This window comes from Lissotriton helveticus, chromosome 3_2, assembly GCF_964261635.1.
Source record: "Lissotriton helveticus chromosome 3_2, aLisHel1.1, whole genome shotgun sequence".
Classification (NCBI taxonomy): domain Eukaryota; kingdom Metazoa; phylum Chordata; class Amphibia; order Caudata; family Salamandridae; genus Lissotriton; species Lissotriton helveticus.
Window position 1 is genome coordinate 261229171 of NC_136062.1, and position 22303 is coordinate 261251473.

At 42.9% G+C, this 22303-nt stretch overlaps 1 protein-coding gene across 1 annotated transcript in view; it reads right to left on the reverse strand.

Moving 5' to 3' along the window:
* The window catches only part of ALDH1A2 (aldehyde dehydrogenase 1 family member A2), a 204178-nt gene that overhangs the window by 118337 nt on the left and 63538 nt on the right, over window positions 1–22303 (reverse strand). The window contains exons 2-3 of the mRNA XM_078685163.1: window positions 3856–3960; window positions 2477–2617 (exon numbers count right to left, since the gene is read on the reverse strand). Of these exons, the coding sequence (XP_078541289.1) occupies window positions 2477–2617; window positions 3856–3960 (246 nt within the window). The remainder of the gene's footprint in view (window positions 1–2476; window positions 2618–3855; window positions 3961–22303) is intronic.

Here is a 22303-nt window from a genome sequence, read left to right on the forward strand (position 1 = left end):
TATTTTAATTATATAATATTTTAATTATATAAATTGTATTTATAAGGTACTTTAAAAATGTTTCATTTTTTAAATATATGTTCTGTTAATAATTTTGTATGCATAGTAAATAATTGTATAAATTCTACTGACAGTGGAGTGCTTTTTAAGAATAATACTTAAGTAAATAAATGTTAAATAATTAAATATATTAGATTTAAATATGTATTTAATCTGCAATTAAGTTAAAATATTATATATTTCTTAATGTGTTCTAGTTTTAGAACACATTTATATATTATTTTACATAAAAGTACTTAAAATATTTTTGTGAAGTCTGATAAACTCCCTATTGTAAAGGATATACTTCACCCTATTGTTAGGCATAGGTTTTTTTTGTAATTGTAATTTACTTAATTAAAAAGAATTTCATTATGTTTCAATACAAATTGTTACAATATTTTTATTATTCAAAAGGGTTATTAAAAATGTTAAAATAAACTAAAACCTGTTTTATTTTTAGAATTTTTTTTAACATGAAATGTATTATTTATATTTGTAACAATATAAAATAATGTAATTTCTTTTTTTTATTTAAGTCACATTATTTTCTAAGGGAGAGTGTTGCGGTATCAGTGGTTGGCAATTTGTGGTGCTGGATTTACAACTGCTCTTTTTAGCCAGTAATAACTTTTCACTTGTAAATTTGGCTTCACACCCTACTTCAGTGGAGACATGTAAGTTATTGATTAACTATACTCAAATTTTGGGAATATCCCAAAGTAGTATAGTTGCTCAAAAGTGTAAGAGGAATTTTCAAATATTAGAATATGCCCCAATGTGTGCAGGTTTGCACCATCTTTGGTGGAGGCTGTCCGCTAAACCAGGTGTGTGTTTTTATGCATAATTAGACATAGAGCTGAGGCAGCCAGAACGTTTGCCACTATTGAAGGATTATTAGAATTTACCACCACACAGTCCCCCGCCCATCTTTTGCTGTCCACACCCACCCAGCTTACGCTACAAATCCATGACGATTGAGTCGTAGATCCCCAACTCAACAAGGGAGTGCGAATTAAACAAATGCACCAGTTTGTTTTTTAACTCCTGAAAATATTTAGGTGTGGGATTGGTACGGGTGGGACATTCCCCAGAACCACAACATATGAAGTCACCTCTGGTGACAGATTGAGCACAGCCCCTATGTTCACTGATGGAGAAGGAGCTGTAACACCGTAACTGACTGCCTCTCTGGGAAGAGCTTGAGTCTGAGGGACCAGGGTGCTTCCTTATGGGCCCCTAAAGGGCTTAAGGACACTCGCTGAGGCACCTGGAGCCACATGAGGCATGGTGGTACTACAAGCTGGAGCAGAGATAGTGGGGTTAACCTACTCAGTTGAAATGTGCTGCACCATCTGCATTACTCTCTAGGGGTTTATGTGAGCCACAATTTCTGATACTCTAGACTTTATATGGTTTAACATGGACACAACTGGGTCAAGCTTGGTTTTTAAAACTGCCTTAAACTCAGATAATAAGTCCTTGATAGGTGAGTCACCCCAAAAAGGCTGGGCAGAATGGGGTCGGTCTGGGCAGCCGCATTGGCTAGGGTGCTCCTATGGCTCGCAGCTGGCCCCCGTGTTCTCTGCTTACATCTCGAGCTGACAGTGGTGCTTAAACGTGTTTGTTCCAAGTCAGGACCCACTGCACCCGCCCCTTCCGGGCACATCTATACCCCCAGAAAAACCTCCCCTGGTCCCTCTCTAGCCTACACAGAACACCTGTTTCGCACAACCTGTCTTCCCTCCTAGTTGCCTCTTTACAAGGGGGGGAGCAAGGAGAGGGTAGAAGAGGGCTACCGCTGGACGAAGACAGCCTTCTTCCTGCCAACCCTCAATTCAGATTGATACCGTTGTAAATCTAGTTGATTGTGAACTAACTCTGATTTTCAATGTGCTTTGGACTAATGTGCATAATATACTATGATAGCAAAATTCACTAATTATTTTTAGAATGAAAAACTTGACACAAGTTGATGTGAAGATGAGATGTGTCACATGAAAATTAAAATGAGTAGAACTAACATTTCAGTATTTGAAATATAAAAAATGCCACATTCTACACACGTTTAATTGAACTGAAAACAGATTATTCTGTCTTAGAGCCTAAAATATTCTATGCATACCGGCTTGTGGTCTGGAAAACTATCTTAGTGTTCAAAAGTACCAACACCTGTATTCTATTAAAATTCTCTACTTTCAATGTGAGGAAGACCAGCTCGGGTAATGGTGTCTTCTGGGTATATGAGTAGCTGCACTTTGTGATAGAACCTATAAACAAGCTTCTAAATCTTACATCACATACCAAAACAATACAGAAATACAACCAAATCCAACCCCTTCCATAAGGAGGCAATGGGAGCCTCAAGTGTGTTTGAGATCTAAAAAGACCCCATTATGCATGCTTAACAAGCATATTATGCACTTAAGCTACTTACAGCAAGAATTACCAAGTCCCTCTCCACCAGGTCTGCCAATTTACTCAAGAGTCGGCCCCTTTCCGAAGCATCCATTCTCCTCCAGACCGAACCGATAGAGAAGGCCAGCCTTGCCGCCCTCACTGCTTTGTCTATATCGGACTAAAATGGAGACATAAATAAAGTCAAATCACATATGATGAATATGAACAGCTATAACTTTTAATTTATCATTCTGAAACTTTGAAAATGTACACAAGAACGTCATTTCTGAGTCTTACTAACTTCTAAATTATTGACAGAAGGCATGTCTGTTTTCAAAACCATTCAGGTCCTTTGTGGCTATTCCTCAATCTGTCATGATCATAGCTAGCCTTATTATTTTCTATGTAACTCACTTAATTCACGACTGCTATTGGATGCTCCATGTTACTTTCTCGGCATAATTACACTTTGGGAGGTAGAATTAGGATAATCAATTACATTTTAACAAACAACTGGTAGTAACATCCCACAGGAAAGCCCATTACTTCTTTAGGAAAGCTAAGAGCACAGCAAAACCCTTACATTGTAAAGCCAGCAGTGCCTAATTATGCCTGGTTGTACAAAGGCGATAGTGGGGGAGTTATCCAGTGGCGGTCTTCTGCCCTTTCCATAATGGGTGATGTACCAGGCAGGGGCAACACTTGCGATGTTCCAACCCCTTTTGCAGACCTCCTGCCATGTTGTTGTATGCACTATGTGTTGGCTGTTGCATCATTAATTTCCTTGCCATTACCATATTCACTGGATCGGCTTGTTTATACAGCAGGCAGAGGCATTTATTAATCTTGTCTGTGACTGTGTGCACAGGGTGCTGCTATGAGACTCCGAGGACCCATAAGGTGTTTGGAGTCCAAGTTGCCCCCCAGCATTAGGAAGTGGTGCATTGAAACACACCAGGGCTGTAACATAACCCCCCTGACCATGGGAAGACCTGCAGTGCAGTGGGGTCCCACCCATAAGGGACCACCAATGCCGAAATATTTTGCATATCCAAATTTTGTCATAGGCATTCTATTATTTAAGGCAGTGGGACTAGATAGTAATGACCCACCCAGTGGTAGCAGGAACACTACCACTCCCTGGGATTGATTAAGGCATGTGTGTATCATCAGCTCGGGTGAAGAGGACATTTCTTGTGTAGTCCCTCTTCCCCATGGCCAACAACACCAACAACTAAGATATACTGTTCTGCATTTGCAAAGTGCGTATATTCGAGAATTAGGCTCAGAGGAAAGCAAGATATCGAAAAATTTGAAAGATAGCTAGAAATGTTCCACAGGCTATTGCCAAACTTGAATCACCCGGATGCCCCAAAGACAACTTATAAAATAATGTTTTATATAAAGCGACTTTACCTTGTCAGCTTCTTGCACTTCACAGATCTGCTCTGACGTCGCTGGATTGTACACTGGAAAAACTTTCCCACTCTCTGAGTTCTGCCACTCATTGTTGATGAATATCTAGGGAAAGTAATTTAAGACACAATGTCAAATCAGGCTCAACAAATGGGATCTTGACATCACCACTGCCATAATACCATGACATAAGCATACTGTAATTTTCACAGACGTTACTAAGCCTATTTGACAGTTAGGAGCAATTTTGGATGTTGGCGTAAAATGAGATTCATGATTAGAAAGATTTTTTTTTTTAATTAAGCAGTTGCCTGCTTTGCCAGTAGGGTTACGTAGACGTAGTTTAGCTGAACAATTACATAGGATGACCATGATTTTAAGAGGTTCAGTGACATAAACAGACCAGTACAACCATGTTCACAGTATTATTCTTATTTGTCTGCACGGTATATAGTATTGCAGCATTTATGTAGTGCTTACTACCCCTATGCTGGGTACTGAAGCACTTACCTATATATGTATGAAGCTACACCATTTATTGTGCATGGGTGGCGGGGTGTTTTTGTTTTGTGATCCTATGCGGAAAGTGTTTCCATGTTGTGAGTGAGAACCACTGATGTGCAGGAGAGACCAATCCGCAGACATGGTATGATTGCTTCACTCCAGTTCCAAGTTTCATTCTCAATAACTAGCTGACCGTTTCTGCTGTGTAACAGTGAGGGCTAACCTGTGCCATATATGATGGTGATATTGAATATAGAGCTAAATATTTAATGAGGACCATCTCTTTCTAGAGCACTGTCCTAATTGTGGAAATGTGTGACATCCATTTCGCATTTTCCATATGTATTCAATATTAGGCATGCATTTCCATATATCATCTAGTCACTTTGCACATCCAGGTATAACATATCTGTGTGCCTACCAATGGACGAAAAATAAACCCCAGGCTTAACCAGTCTCATATTTATTGATATACCTGACCTAGGTAGTGAAACACGATGATCTTCCTAGTGTTTGCCCCTGCATATGTACTTTTACTAATGACGCACACATATACTCTTGTTTCATGTACACGTGAATGTGACCCGTGCACACACTTCAGAGTAGAAATGGATTTGATAGACAAAAATGTGAAATGTAGGAAGATGGCCACACATTAAAATCAACTTCTGCCGTCTTCACCCGTTCAAAGGTTCTCCTCATCTTGTGTGGCTCCTGCGTTCCTCGCCAAACCACGGCACCCTCTCTCTAGCTACAGGGCAGGACCATTTCTGAGTTAAAAACGTGCAGGTTTGCTTAGTGTTCTTACTAATCCGCACCAATTTTCGAAGGCAGATTCAACACGTCAGCAGCCCAGAGTTAACATGAGATGAGAGGACCTCTCTGTCAAACTCTTTTCACGAGCACTTAGGAAAACAGTGAGAAACTGTCCATCTATTATTGCACACAAATATTCAGCATTTGTAGAATAAATAGCGTATAGCTGAACACTGTGAGGTTATATCTGTTAGTTGTCAGTCTTTGTTGAGAACACATTGTTGATGTTTTCTATTCTTTGTATCTATATTTATGGTCCTTTAGTAATGGGTCACCAATGCCTTTCTGTAAAGTGATTTTGCAACACATACAGGTCTGGTACGTGCAGTATAAATTTTGCGAAAATAAATAAGCATCCTGGATGTCGGAGATGCCCTAATAAAACCTCACATGCACATAATTAAGGTGGTTCATGTTCTATAACACCATACCTAAACTCAGGCACTGATTTGAAAGGTATTCTGATGTGCAACTTATTGTTAAATGTGAGGGAAACAGATTGTGCACTTTTGTCATTAATCTGATTTAAATTGATTAGGTATTACCACATTACCAATGCAATAGTAAAGCACCATAACATGGAAAATGTGTGCCTATTATCTTTTGCGACTGTCTGAAAACTGCGGCTTGGGCCATCATGAACATAGGTTAAACCAAAATAAAGTATGTTTAGATATGGCCCTATTACTCAAAGAATGTCTGGTCTCTGCTCTTCAAGCTCCTGGATATATTCTGGAGCACTCATTTTAACAGTGAGGATCCAAGCATAGTCCTTCGCATACGCATGCCAAAGCCATCGAGCTCTACAGCTACACATGCAAAATCGACTTCATTCTGTTCAATGTGGCCAACATGGTGACTCGGGTTCTCTACTAGCTGTGTAATCAGTGGCATAGCTAGACCTACTGCCATACTAGGCGGGCCTTAAGTTTGCCGCCTGATGCAGGTAAGAGCTCCAGGGGGGTAGAGGTGGCAGCCGACTTGTTCCAGGGGGAGTGGGGTCTAGCGGCCCATGGACGACTTGTTCTCGGGAGGCTAGGGGATAGTGGTCGTCGATAGACACGACTTGCTCTCCTCCACCGGCCCCCAAAAACAGTGCCGCACAGGAAGGATCGCCTCACCTTCTCCCACCCTAGGTATGCCACTGTGTGTAATATTATTCACTGTGACTTGCAATATCTTAGAGAGATGCAGGGATCCAGTGCTTTTATTTGTCAAAGAATAAGTGCCAGATTTAAAGCTTTGTTCGCAAGTCCTCAGCCGGCGCTATGGAAGGTCAAAGTGTTGAATACCAAGGATGCATAGTCATGATTCCACCTCATGCCACCACATTTCACTCCCTGCCTATTTGTCTCACATTTACAAGTTCTCTTTTTTATCCTGGCTCTCCCCCTTTGCCACTATTTGTCTGGCTATCTCTTCCTCCTTCTTTATCTGTCTCCTTTCCCTGTTTTGTGATTTCCCTCTCTTGTTGTGTATCAAAGTCTGTTGAAGTAAAATAAGTGCCAGTACCCAAAAAGGAGTGCCGAGGACCGCACCTGCAACCCCTTTCTCAAATTAAGCACAGGCCGGATAGCACACCTTCATGAATCATTACTTGTGGGATTATGCCAGTCTCTCATCCAATCATGCTACATGCTTGGGTTTTACTGGTGCAGTCTTAGATTGTCATGTTCTGTTGAGAATGGACGTGTGATAAAAATAAATAACGATTATTATTTAGGAAGAAAAACTTTACTTCAGTTGATGTTGAGATAGAGCTAAAATGTCAAAATGGCAGTCAGGCTGTGCAAAAGAGCAAGATTGAATGGCTTGAGTTCATTGGTCTTTTAGCAAACCTAGTCAACAAAACGTTTGCCAGAACAACCCTAGCTCTACTTTCAAGAGTCTGGTAAAGCGCAGGAGGCTAGGTTCTTATGTCAGCTGCAGTTTGTGAGAAATCCTGGGGTGCTGGCCCTTGTATTCTGGAGAACTTTCTCCTCTTTATTTCTGAAGTTAAACTGATGGATAATGTGTGTGGTCGGTGACCAGTGATCCTTAGTGGGCACAGGTTGCAATACTATCCTCTGTAGATAACACAGGTACTTCCTTGAGTAGGACTTGTGTATACGGTGACGGTTCAAAGAATCTTAACTCCTTTATCGCACAGAAAGTCCTGCTCTAGAACCCTACCCCTGTGGACACATGCTGTATTTCTTTGAGATGCCTAACTATTCATATTATGTCGACCCTTCTCATCTGTTCTGCACATTTCTAACAGTGTCTGGACCACACCTTACAACCTTGAGAATATTTGTATTGTGTGGGAGGAGGGGAAGGGTATTATAGATGGCATACCCAGGAGGAAAAACCTGGGCTTTGAGACCATTACCACCTAGTCAACGGGGATAGGACCATGGTGAGACAGTGGAGATTAGAGCCCTGCACTTTGGCACACACACCGATGTACCTTCCCGCAAACATGTACAAAGTATTCTGATGCTGCTGATCATGTCCAGGGTACGGCAGTTGTGCACAACCTACACACACAGGCTGTTAACCTGCTCTCTGCAATGGTTTTAGTTCTCACCGTACAGTCACCATGTTATAGTGGTTCTTCACCGTGTGAGGCGATCCGATATCATGTAACATATGGTGGTGCCATGTGAGTTGGCAGGTCTGTTGCACCATCTTTATGGTTCTGGGCGCCTTCTAATCTTTTGTCAACACTACACAGCTACAAAGGAGCATGAGTGTTCAGAATTCCAGCCCCTCTATTTCTAGGCTCGTTCTTATCAAGATATATGAGGAATTTCCACAGTTTATTTAGCGTATATGGCATTTGGCACTAAATGTTAGCAACAAATGTGTATCCCATCCATTTTGGATACTAGGACGCATTTCCCCCTAAAAAGTAGCAAAAAAAATCAAGTACTAAAAACGACATCCGCTCGCATTCCAATCATTTGCGCTGTTCCCACCCTGCTGCACTGCAGTTTTGCTGCAAAAGTAGTGAAATTATGCAATGAGGCGTCATGGCATAATGTGGGGCTTTTCCTATAGCAAGTGGAATAGTGGAAAATACTGTTCTGCAGCTTTGAAATGATAAAACAAAATAGCCACACCTTCAGTCCCTGGGAATTTCGGGTATTGCTGTGCAGTGCTTTACTCTTAAAAACACTGTATGGTATGTACGTCTGTACCCTGAAAACATCATGCTACCAATGAATGCCTAATACTGGTGAGCCTAGTCGCACTGGTATTGCCAGGAAAGCAAGCATGTACAGAACGTAAGAAACAGCAGCCCATGGGCAGATGTCTTGATTGCCAGCAGGCTGCATTACACGCTTGTTAACCTGGTATTCACACAACAGATGTGTATTCACAGCTGTAGGGCTGTGAGGCCGAGGGGAACGTGATCCCATATGATCTAATATCTCAATGCTCCAAATAGCTGCACAGCTGATACTAAAGTACATGCTATTTGTAAAAAAAAAAAAAAATCATTGGCCAGCATTTTTTTTCTCCTGGAATCTCTTTGCTTTCCAAAATGCTCCACATACATTAACAGTCTGTGCAGATACAGCCGGCAACCCATCATTTTATGTGTGCATACTGAAAATATACCTTCAATCATTTTATGGCGAACCCCATTCTGTAATTAAACAAGTGTAGGTTATAAATCACAGCCTGGTGTGATATACTGTTTTAAGAGAAAGACCTTCTGCAACTCGAATGTCGTGCTTTAATACATAAATTTCACATTCCAGGATAAAGGTAACACTTCTGCGTGTCTTCAGGAGCTTGAACCATTGGTGAGATTAGAGTGGGCTGCAAGCGACCACGTACGAGTTTTATGTTGGGCGGACAAATTATGAGTCTTGAAAAGGGCTGAATAACACATGTATAGTTTTTAATTTGTTGTGTTTTCACCTGGGTGGGGTACATGCGTTCAGGTAAGAATGTATGGTTTACCGAGGACTACCGTCCTCACTTGCTGCACTGCACTACAGGTTCCTAGAGACAAAAAAGTAGACTATGTTAAGCCATATAATTTTTTCTTTGTGTATTACTCGTGAGAACTATGAGTTTTGCATGTGCGATGCAAGAGTAGATGTTGACGCGAAAATCAGGAGTTTCCCAGTGCTTATTTCAAGAACACCTTTTTTCACTCTCTGTTCGTTAGTATAAATGATATCATATAGCTTGCTCAAAAAGTAAGTTAAATTTCTCTAAACTGTGCGCCAGGCTCATAAATCCTCTCCAAAATGATTTTCACTAAATATACTCACAGTGAGAGAAAAAGATTTGTGTGTTCTGTCTGTTCGATTACGATCACATATAGACCTACAGAAAAGGCCTAGCGTTGCACCTAAAGGTGGTCTGTACATGAAAGCCTTTCATCATTCGCAACATGATTCTTCCACCTGGGTGAAAAGCATTCTCATCCATAATTCTACCTGTTAAACTCTTTGAAGTTGAAAAATGTGTTTAGCATTGTGGGCGTAATTGGCTCGGTGATGGAACTGCTACTGTTAATGGTTAATGTTTGGTTCTTCCTGTCCCACTTCCTATAAACACGATTATGTCTGAATCTGCCCCTCCCCAACCCATGTGACTAACACATCACTTGGCAGGTCGGTCTGAGTATTTACTTCAAGAGTATTTCCTCCAAATCTCTTGGAATGGTCTCAAGACTTGGAAAACAGCAGCTGGGCTTTATCGCCTGAAGAGCGCGGCGCCATAAGTCAGTCCTGACGGTGTGCGGAGTTCCGAGTCATGTAGGGACCACTCAGCAGACATTCGAACCACCGAGGCTTGAAATCCATTGCAATAAATTTTCAGTCAGAGAGGTTTTACAACGCTGCTGGCACTACCGACCCCAGCGATTGTCTATGAAATATATGCATCCTGTACATTCACTCTGACTTTCATTACGACCACTTCATAAAAATGCCACAGACCGGACAAGCGATGAGACATGGCCCAAAACTCGGAATCCCCGCGAGGCCTCGAATTAGGCCTTTTCCCGCCTATTTATAGAGGCCAATGTGGCTGCGTGCTCTAAATCAGCCAAAGGATCTGACAGCAGATGTTCCTATCTATGGATTATATATCACCCTTTTGAGAAACTAGATGAAAAGCGAGAAGCCCCGGGAAGTTAAGGGGGGAGGGCTGTCTTCATGTAAATCATGTTACAAACTGGACAACACGCAGCCAGCTCATTGTTCCCCTCAATGGTGCAGACCTCTAACGTTTTCTATTCCCCGGGAATCAATGTTAATTAAGCCTGGCTAGGGCCATAAATCGTCCATTATATTTTTACAGCCTAATTCGGCATTAGGCATGTGTACTTAAATAAATGTAACTGATTAACCGCTTTACGCTCTGCGCAGTTTAGGTCATCTACTTATCTTAAAGCTGTAGTGTCACCTTTAGTGGTTTTGATGGGGCGCGTGGTGAGACGTTGTGCGGTTGCTGTGACTGGCACAATTAAAGCAACTGGTTGATGTTTGTAAAGCTAAGCTGACCATAAAAATGAATAAAGCGTCAGTAAACTGACGCACCAGGCTACCATTTTTGTCGTTTTCTTTTTTTGGGGGGGAAAGTTTTTATTGGTATTTTTCACTTTACAATAAATGACATAACATATAACAAATAGGACACTTGGCAGAAGTTTCCATCCGGGCGCTCGTGTTACAGTATTTGTTGCTTGTATTAGTGGGGTATACTTTACGGCCTATCGGGCTGCGCCTATCCGCCCTTCTTACTTGTACACATGTAACATAGAACAAATAAGTATGTGCTGTTAGTCCCGTGTCTAAAGGGTACATATAATATAACACAAAACATAAAGGTCATTGGCCGTTATTTTGTGGTTGACCGTTTGCCTCGCGCGTGGGTTTGATACCACTGCTACATCCGTCCTGTACCGACAGCCTGCAACCCAGCCGGTTTCTTGTGGGAGTGTGTTCCTACATCGTAGCCGGTCTCTTGTGGGGTTGTCTACCTGCCGGTGCAGCCTATTTACCACTGTTCATCCGGGTTTGTATGAGACTAGGAATTTGTCTAGTGTTGACCACATCCCTCTGTTGGGGTTCTTCCATGGTGTGTTTCTCAGTGCTGTGCTGTCCACCCCCCTTAGGTATGTCACCCAGTTCAACCATGATCCCCTGAAAGTGGCTTTGGTGGTATCCTTCCATTTGGTTAGCACTGTTTTGACTGCTGTCGTAAGGAGGAAGTCAAGGAGGTTTCTGTCTTGTTGTGTGGTTATATCCGCTTTGATGTGTACTGTGGTTATTACGTCAAATTCTGCTTTTAGTGTGCAGCCTAGGGCCCTATTAATGAATTCGAAGAACGTATCCCAGAATTTTCTAACCTTGATGCATTGGAATGTGAGGTGCGCTAGATCTCGCTTTTTCGAGCCGCAGTTCCAACAGCTGTCATTTTCTTTGAGTCCTATCGCTGCTAAGCGCGCTGGTGTCCAGTATGCTTGGTGTATTAACCAGAATTTTGTCTGCGCTAACACTGGGGAGATCATATTTGTTGATGGTGCCGCCCAAAGGGAGTGAATCTCTTGTTATGTAAGTGTGGAGCCTACCCTAGCACATGAAGCTTATTTTTTGCAAAGATTCAAATAATACATCATCACCTTACCAGCTTTCCTCATCGAAGCTCCTCACTGGTAGACTGAGAAGTTGGATGGCTCATATTTACGCAATACTGCTATAGAAAACTCACCAGTTTGGAGAAGCATGACACTAGAAATGTTTTTTAAAAATGATAGCCATGAGCAACAAACCTCTTGGCGTGCCTTTCTTTGTTTGACTATCACCGGAAGTTCTACTCCAGAAGCAAGACTTCTTCTGTAGAGCCAATACCCAGGGCATATTTTTAAAGCATTGCTGATTCTTGTTTTACTCATTCTTATTTAGGCCTAAGGAGACCACTGAGCAGTAGCAGGTAAAATACTCCTGTATGCCCCTACCTGTCATTCTATGCAGCCGGATGTCCTGCACTGCCTGGTGGAACTTTCATCTGTTGAGATTCACCTGTCAAAATGTTATTGTAGAATTATTGAAACTCCAGGTCAACCAGAACCGCTATACCTTCTGGTCTTATTCCAGGTCTTAATGTAAATACCAGGTGTAAAACATTTCTTTTACTTTAACACAAGATGAGAGTGTGACTGTAATAGGTTTAGCTAACACATGTTAAATATCACAGATCCCTGTTGGAGATTAGAAAGAGAAACCAAAATGTAGGTATATAGGTAGGTGTATGGTATTTCTGTAGCACAAACCTTGCCAAAAGGCAGCAGAGTGCTGTATATGTTCAAAGTCCAGCATAAAGTCAATTAGTGATAAGAGAGGAAGTGGGGTTGTGGATGGTTAATGCATGGTGATGAAGTGTTCTATAAAGAGGCGAGTCCTTTACTCTTTCCTAAATTGGAACAGCATTAGGACAGTCCAGATGGATATGGGGATGTTATTCCAAATCCTGGGTACATAGATGATAAAGGCCTGATGTCTTATTTTTTACTTTTCTACACTTCTCAGTTTGCAGCCTCATAGTGTCTAGGCTGTGGGTGTGACAAGAACCACCAGAGGTGAGCTTGTCTGCAATATAAGGGGGGTGCTGTTGGTAATGCCTATGTAATTGATGCACCTGGTTTTGAAGATGGTGCAGGCCAGCAAGATTAGACGATGCAACTTCATCATGATGTGGGTGATGTGATCATATTTTTTCTATCCCTTGATAAGATGTGTTGCCACATATAAGGTGCCCTTAATGGGTGCTAGTGTGGAGTCGGGAAGGCCTTCAAACAGAGCATTAGTGTCATCTGGATGCAAGAATATGAAGGCTTGAATAACAGTTCTAAAGCTGCTTTCTATAAAGAACTGTTTATATTCTTTATAAGAAAGAGATTGTACCTGGGTGTCTTTTTTTGGCAATGTGTTCCACGAGGGTGAGGTTGATGTCCAGAGTGACTCCACGTGACTTGGCATTCAGTGAAAGTTGTGGTTCGAAGCCAGCAAGGTTCATGTGATTGAGCCAGGTATGTACTGTTTCTTGGCAAATAACAGGAAATCTGTCTTAGTTGGGTTGAGCGTCAGGTAGTGGTTGAGCATTCAGGTCTATATGGTGTGCATGCAGTGCTGGAGGCGTTAGATGTCTGAAGCATATGATTTTTACAAGTAGAGTTATGTATCATCATCATATTGGTGAATTGGGATCTTTTATGTGTTAACAGAGCACCACGCGGCTCCATGTAAAGGCTGTAGATGACAGGAGACAGTATGGAACCCTCGGAGACTCCGCAGATGATAGGTTTCTTTTGTAACCACAAGAGCCCCTTGTGAATAAACTTGTGTAATTTGAAAAGGTAGAAGGAGAACCAGTGAAGCGCATTGTTGTTAAATTACATTTGAGACTCCAGAGTTCGTATGTGGGTAGGATGGTCGACTGCATCGAAGACACCTTCATCTGTGGTCAAGTGGGCATCATCTACGATGTATCTGATTGCATCGGGATCTGAATCCAGACTGGTAGTCATGCAGGTGGTGGTCAGCATGGATGTGATCTTGTAGTTGAAAATAGACTGCTTTTTCATTGATATTGTTGATCTTGTAGAGGAATGATGGGTGAGTAATGGGCTGTTAGTTGGCAAGGTCATCTGAGTCTAGTGTGTTTGAATGTGGCCTTCCTTGAGAGCTTTGGACATGATGCCTTGAGTTAGCAAGAAATTGACAGTGGTAAATAAGTAAGAGAGCATCCCCAAAGAGAGCTTTAATGAAGGACCCTTGTAAGATATCAACTTCATAAGAAGTGTCGCTGAGGGAATTGAGGATGTCATTCAGATTTAAGAGAGACAGGGCTTTGAAAGCTGAACTTTGCAGGATTCTATGTCAAGAGGTGGATGTAAGGAATGAAGCAGGCTTGGCGTTGTTGATGTGCTGTGGGATTGTCTACATTTTGCCACTGAAGAAGAGGTTGGAGAAATTGTACTCTTCTGTGGAGTGAGGAATAGGCGGGTCCAGCAGAGGTTTGATGCGTGATTGTCTGGAACAGCGCTCTGCTACTGTTATGGAGTTCCATTGATGGTGTTGTTATAGTACTTTTCTTTGTTTGATGGGATGACCTGTTTGCATATTGCCCAGCGTGACATAATTATCAAGCGGTCATTGTGAGTTCTGTTTTTCCTCAATGTTCTCAACTGTCTGCAGATGGATTGTTTATTGTCACAGGTTCTTTAGAGAAGCAGGGAACTGAAGGATTTCGTTTCCACATGTGTGTTGTAATAGAAGCATGTATAATGTTACAAAATGTTAAGTGTTGTAAAAGCTATACTAAATAGGTGAGAATTTGGGGCAAACATGTCAATTTAAAAAAAGGTGACTGCAAATGTTGTGGTACAAATATTACCAATTGTGGATTGTTATCAACTGGTGATGCCTTAACTGAGCTGTTCTTTGGTGAAAGGACTAATTTGTAGTTTCGCCGAATAGGCAATCCAGCATGGGCTGCTACCGCACAACCTCTTCACAAAGAACACTAACCAAATCCATCATATTTTTGCTCCTTTAGATTTATTATTTACCTGTAATTTGTTAGTTTTACAACAGGAAACGACATATAAGCACATACTGCCCGCTGTATGCCGTCATGATATTACTGATTAATGGATTACATTTTTGGGAGCGTTTTCCCCAGTGCTACTGCTTCTTTAAGGCCATTGCAGACAGCTGCCTTATGATGCCACAATAGTAGGCCACAGGAAGGTGCTGAATTGCAGTATAGGGCCTAAAAATGGTCTGGTTGCTAGGGTAAAGGAAAAGGAGTGCCTGGATGGCAAAATGTTATTGTACATGGGTCTTTGAAAATCACTTATTGGTCTGGCTTTACGAATGCTAGGGTGTCCTTTTGTTTACTTTTATCATCATGTAGGTGATATTGTATTGCCTCAGCTATATAGCCGCCGAACGAATTGCTCCAATAACACAAAATACAAATATCTATGGGAGGATTTGATTGCAGGTTTTTTCCTTCCCTACTCCACAGCAACCAAGTGCAATAGTTTGCAGGTTTTAGATATCATCTCATTAAGTGCACCAACCTAGTTCCTATGCGTTGTCATGTCAGTGGTGTTTTATGTGTTATAATTGTATTTTTTCCTTGTTTAGGCGTGTGCTTGGAGTGTGAATGCGGAATCTGCATTTCAGTATGTTTTGTCCAGTCAAGTAGTTGATAATCGATGTAGCAGCCAGTTTTGATGTTGTGTTTGAGTATGTTCGTTGTGTTTCAGTGCTGCAATTTAGTGTAGTAATGTAATTATTAATGGCTGCCCGCTCCGTACTTGCAAAAAGTGACCATTTAATAGGACTGTGCAATATGTTCAGTCCTCACTTCATTTGACTCCTTTCGCAGGCTGACGATTCACTGCCCCCCTGAGAGGTTGGTTAATCCTCCGCAGAGAGGCCTGCTCACACCTGCTCGGACTTGGCAGCTCTCGGTTATGTGCCAATGACCTGTTAATAACGTGGTATTGTCTGTGTTTAGTGAGGCTAATATCTGCAATCACAGTACAGATTAGGCTGCAAGCCACATTTAATTCACAGCCTAGAAGCAGGTATTGCGCATTTCAAAGCCTACTTCTGCGTTTGTGCTGCACCGTGTACCTCCATTTTGGAACAGTTGATGTTTCCAATGCAGTGCTCTCAATGCAGAAAGAAAGAAAGAAACCAGGCTTCCAAGTCATTTGCTGGCATGGGCTAATGAATGCGACGTTTGGGAATTAGAGGAGGAATGTTCCCTGCACTAACCTTATTACATGGCTGATTTCACTTCTTAAACTTTACTTCCATTTAGCATCGGATTAGCACCTTACAACATGCCTGATTTCCCTAAAAGCCTCGCTCCACAATACAATGCCACCTTGGCTTTGGTGCAATGTTTTTTTACCTTACCCTGACTCAGTGATTAATTTGCAAAAAAGAAAGGGGAGCAACGTTTTTCTTAGTAGCCCGCCTCTAGCTGAATGAGAGGGTTGTGAATAACAAGCCTCCCTTGTTTTCATTCTTTTCAGTTCAAAAAGATGTTTATTAATAAGAAAGAACAATATGACATGCAATTGTGTAAAGACAACAAAAGTAATCAGGATTGAGCCTTGTTTTCATTCTACCTCACGCCTCTTCTTTTTTCCCTGCTTTCTTTTATGTCACTCTTTACCTACCTTCTCTTCCTCTTTCTTTCTACCTTTTCTGCCTTTCTCTCTTTCTCTGGCTCAGACTTTGATGCAAACAAATAATCCCAGTCCCCGAAAATAAGTGCTGGTGGCCACTACCTGTTGCCACCAGGACTAATTCAGCACTGCCCTGACTCTTTTAGACCCCTGCCATATGACAAGCGTTGCTTGATATGCCCTATATACAACAGTTTGTCATCAGGGCAGGACTACTGGGAACGCAAACCAGCCCCAGCATTTGAGTCAGACTGGCCGCGAGGAGGGGGATGGTTGCTGGTGTTGATGTATTTCAGTGGGAGCTGGTTGGGAACGGGGGTGGCGGGCGGGGTTGTTTGTAAGATATATAAAAAACCACCTACCTCCGGTTGCCCGCCGCATCTCTCTTCCGCAGTCTTATAACCAGGAGGCACCCAAGCTCCCCGTAGCCAATTACAACGCTGTGATAAGTCTGAGTGTTGTAGATCAGCACTCAGATGGGGACAGGTAGCCTGTGCATATTCCCTACCAGATTGTCCATTACAGTCTGGTGGGGAATATGCATATTGCGAATAACTGTTTGGTTGGGCCAACACGGCCGGCCAAGCAGTCATGAGCACGTAGTGGGGCCGATGGCTCCTCTCTGAGCCATCAGCCCCACCCCACATTAATCCAGCCCTGCAGCAGCGAAAAATAAAATAATAATGACTTTGTTATTATCTTTTATCTTTTCCTTTTTCACTGCTCTAAGAGCAGTGGGTGACGCTCCTCTGCCTTAGCGGGGGATCTGCCATTGGTGTATGTGCTTGTGGGAAACACTGCCGCTGCTGCTTTTGGTACAGAGGGCCGATGTTGCAGTGCTGCTGCAAAACCGTTATTCAGTGCCAAAACTTGCCCCCACCCTTCCGGCCCACCGGAAAAACGCCTGGTGCCTGCTACGGCCAGTCCAACCCTGTTTGTCTTGGTGGCTTTGGGTAGAAGACCAAAACCAGAAGCTCTGAATAATTGAGCAAAAACATAGCATCTAATGCCAAAACTTTTAGGAACACATCTGATTAAAGAGAAATTATTTTGGACGCCTGAGAACAGTCCAAGTAATGGCCACCCCTTATAGTTAACTCTGTAGGCAACTCCTACTCTTCCTGGAATCTAATCATCTGTGCCATCCTCAGGCAGAGGAATTGAAAGTTTAGGAAGTTTTGTGATTATTCAAGAAGCAGGTTAGACCTCCACTCTCTTTAATACATAATGATGTGGAAGACCTCAGGCAGAGGACGTGGAGATATGAAAGAATAGGTAAGTTAGGAGATGGGGCACGAAGTAGGATAGAAAATGCTGCTACTCCCTGTTGTATGGCATCCGCCTCATACTTCATTTAACAAGCATTGGCATAGCCAATAGGTCTTGCCTATGGGAACTTACAAGTGTTTAGCCATGCAACAGTTGATGTTGTTGTACCAAGGATATTGTGCTGCATAACTAAACACTTATAAGGTCCAAAAGGCGAGACCTATTGGCTATGCCAATGCTTGTTTTATTTGGGCTTAGCTACATTGTATTGCACGCAGTGATGGCTTTGCGTGGTAACAACGCGGTCATTGTAACTACGCATTGTAATTGCATCGTGGTGTAATCACCGCGATGTAAAGGGCGTTTCCCGATATTGTACAGCTATTCAATTTATAATTTGAAGTCTAAATTAAGATAACCAGGCTAAAAGAAATAGTAGGAGAGGAGTGAGAACATGTAAAAGTCCGTTCTTTGAGCTAGCAAGGAGAGGTACCATACTCTTGCCTGCTGCCAAAAAAGAAAGAGGTGATAAAGTGTGATGGGGTTGGGCAGGCATAAAGTCGGAGAAAGACACTGAAATATAAAGACACCTTATTAGATAGATGTTCCTTCTACTGTTCTTGCCATCATAAGAAGCATTATGGAGCAGAAGAATGTGACACAGAGTTTTTAGCAAGATATCTGATTAAGAGATATTACTCATACATGTAGTGTTTCTTAGAACGAAAGTTCCTTATACTCAGTTGTGACCGTCCTGTATAGAGTGACTTTAAAAGATGCTGCAGCTGGTATTGCCACCATGCTATCTTGGACGCCCTCGAAAGGTGATCATTTTATGGAAAGAACGTCCATCCAGAGACAAAAAAGTTGTTTATGTAACTCGGTGATAGATAGTGATGGGCCAGCTGCAATCACTTTATAGCATTCTGATACTGTACGCGTAGGTAGCATTGTTATCACTCAGGTCGGACGCACTCACTGTGCTGCACCTTGGAAGCTAATGGCTATTTGGGGTTTGTTGGGATAAAAATCCGAGGGATCTCGGTCACCTGGGGTTTTCTACAGCGGCCGCGCAGCCCCTATGCAGTTTTGTTTCTTGATCTCTGCCTGTGCACCTCACATAGCGCCGAGACAGCTGCCCTTAGGCGCTCTTCGTGAAGGGATGCAGAGCTTTGTTCTTCATAATGCGGCCGATTAATGACACGGATCCTGCGGTCCAAGCTTCGACTCTTTCCTTGGGATCTCAGGCAGTTCTTTCGTCTCTGAAAGTGCCTTTTTTTTACCGGAGACCCGACTCTTATCTGCTGTCAGACTTTTCTCCTCTGTGACACCTCTTGGATTTGCCATGTACTGATCATTTACGGTTTCTTTTCTTCCTATATTGGTATAACTGCCAATAGAATAGACCATTAAAGAGCTCCACGCAGTCCCTTTAGCCATCGGCGCAGCTTTGGGGGCAAAAACGTGCACGCGTTGCATTGCTTCTAATGGCAACGCATGCACGTCTGGCGATTCCCTTGCGGGAGCGAGCCTTGAAACCATATGGTTCCTGTTGTCTTTACCTGTGAACAGATTTCCAGTATGTATGGCTATACGTTTACAAACAGTTATTTGTTACATATTCGTACCTCAAAATGTGTGTACTTTCCTGTCTATAAATATGAAAGTACTTGTTCATTAATATATATTTGTCTATCTCTAATATACCAAACTGCTTCAATGTAAGAATGTTGCAGATCAGGCAAAATGGCATTTTTCTGTTTGGGTGCTCCCTTTCCACAATCATCGAAACTTTTTTGTGGCTACTTTGTCCATTCTCTGTCTTCATGTGGCTATGTCTGCCTATGCCTTAGGACAGCTGGTCCAAATGGCCTTAACCTACCACTTATCCAGATTCTAAGAATGCAGGAGATATATGGCTTTCTTTGCTGGATAGGGCAGGTTCCAGAGAGTATAGCGCTGGCAGGACTTGTGTGAAAGATTCGGCGCTGGTAGGAATACTGCTAGATTAAATTAGTTCTTGCTTGTTGTCCTCGCTGAATGTGACAGTCCAAATGTGAAAGGTCGACCTAATCCTTCATACAAAAGGGATTGGGCTAAGAATGTCCCTCCTTATTTTGTACATGTGCCTCATGCAGGGACATGGAAAGAGGGGCAAAGAGATGTTGTTTGAATCTAGCAGAGAATTTCCAGTAAGATAGTTAGGATGTGGCCAGCCGCCAGGACTGTCGATTTTGGAGCTGGGGAAGCAGGTTCTAATCCCAGCGTCAGCTCAACATCCCATGATTCTAGGCAAATTACTGCATCTCTCCCCGTGTCTAAAAAAAAAATCTGACCTTGTGTAACGTAATCGGGCACTCACATAAAGCGCTCTAATGTCCTTGGGCCAAGTTTGCGCTATGTATGTAAAACTGCAAAGTAGATATCCTTGGCAAAACCCAGTCCTGTATGAAATATATGTGTGGAAATTAACACTATAAACACACACTTCGGAAGAAAGGGCTGGTTAAGAGTAAACCTATGTAGACACAGTCACAGCTAGGTCCATTAATCACAGCCCTCCCCAGGAACTCAACCCTGTATGTCCAGGCCTGCTGGCACACACGTTCTGTCCCCTGTACACACAGACCTGTTGGCACACTCGTTGTGCCACATGTACACTTAATCATAAGAGGGCTGTGGAAAACCACAACCTGAGTGGAGCACTGCGTGTTGGACAACCACTGCTGTCTCAATAGATTAATCAAAAATAATCAAAAGAGAATCAATTGTTCCAAAGGCATATCAATTTATCATAGCATGTATTTAGCTTTCCATAAGCAATGTGTATCACCAATTAACATTGTTCAAACCTGAAACTGTTATGCACTTAATTGCAATGCATGTTTCAAATGTGCAAAAAACAATCAATATAAAAAAGTGCAACATATAATTCAGTCAGCACATTCTGGTGAAAAAAGCTCAAAATTATACAAAACGGTCCCAATGCATTTCGGGTTCCAAAACTGAACCCTTCATCAGGGGGTGAATATTAGAAGTCCGTTGAGCCTGGAGGTATACAGTTGTATTATCCACAGGTAACCTACAACACAATAAGTGGCATTATACTCCAAAACACTGTAATCTACAGTGCCACTACGTCAGATATACATTAAAGAGTTTAGAATTTGCACTCTCCATAGGTTAAAAACGTGAAAGAGAACATGAGGTAAATATAGTGCACGTGAAAATATAAAAGTGCCCATGAATCCTGTGACTATATCTGCTATGCAGCAAGCTTTCCAATTGTCCAAGAGATTGAGTGAAGTGCTCTCAAACCAAACGAGTACTTCACTCAATTTCTTAGACAATCTTCCATTTCTTGGTAACCTGTACACTTAAACCTGCTGGCGGCCACACAATGCGGCATCCTCTACGTCCAGGCCTGTTGCCACACAGCTGTGGCCCCTGTACATTCAGGGCTGCTGGCACACACATTGTGGTCCCCAGTATGGTCAGGCCTGATGACACACACGTTGTGGCCCCGGTACGCTCAGGTCTGACGGCACACACATTATGGTCCCTGTACGTTGCGGTTCCCGTAGTCTCAGTCCTGATGGCACACAATTTGTGGTCCCCATATGCACAGGCCTGCTGGCAGACACATTGTGGCCCTCTGTACACACAGACCTGTTGGCACACACGTTCTGCCCCTGTACACTTAGGCCTGCTGGTAGACATGATGCGGCATCCTGTACTCCAGGCCTGTTGGCACAAACGTGACCCTTGTAGGTCCAGGCCTGTTGGCACACACACTGTGGCCCCTGTACGCCCCGGTGATATTGACCGGGGAGGCGGTACTACTTCCAGGGCCGAAGAGTCCTGCAGTGGAGTCTGTGGTAAACAAAGAGCTGCACACTGGTGCCAGTGAATGTGAAGCAGCCTCTGGGCCCAGCGTTATGATAGAGGGCAGCCTGCAGAGAGGGGCACACATGAAATCACCAGGTGGAGGGCAAAGCTCATAATACCTTGTTCTTACCAGCCCACAAGGTGTTTCCACGCGCTTTAAATACACGTGTTACCAATCATCCAACTTAATTGTATTCAGTTTACCAGCCGCGGGAGGACTGAAGGCCGAGTCAGCTTTTTGGGCGATTTGTACCTGTGACCTTGAGGTCACAACAGATGTCAGGTGTGAACTTTTATCACACTGGCCATCTGTGTATGGGAGTGCAGGATTCATCTTGCAGGTAGTAGGGGGCCTGGGAAAGAGAGCATCCTTGGTCTGCCTTCCCATGCACCCCCATGGCCACTGTTGAAAGGGGTCCGCCCCTGTGCAATCCCATTCGAACAGTCCCTCAGCCTTGTCTGGGTTTTTGCACCTGCATCTAGCACCATGAAGCCGCCAGTCTTTGGAACGCGTTACAAGTACTATTCAATCGATGAAGATGAAGATGATGTTCAGTGTTGGGTCCGAGAGCCCCATCGTAGCTGCGTCCGCTCAGTAGCCAGCGGGCTTCCATCTGACGGGGGTGCAGACAGTGTCAGTCAGTCCAGTGCGGTGTCCGGGAGCCTGCCCTCGTCTAACACTCCTTGGATTCAGGCTGACAGCATACGGTAGGCCTTAAGGCCTGTCCCGAATCCAACATAGGTTTTCAC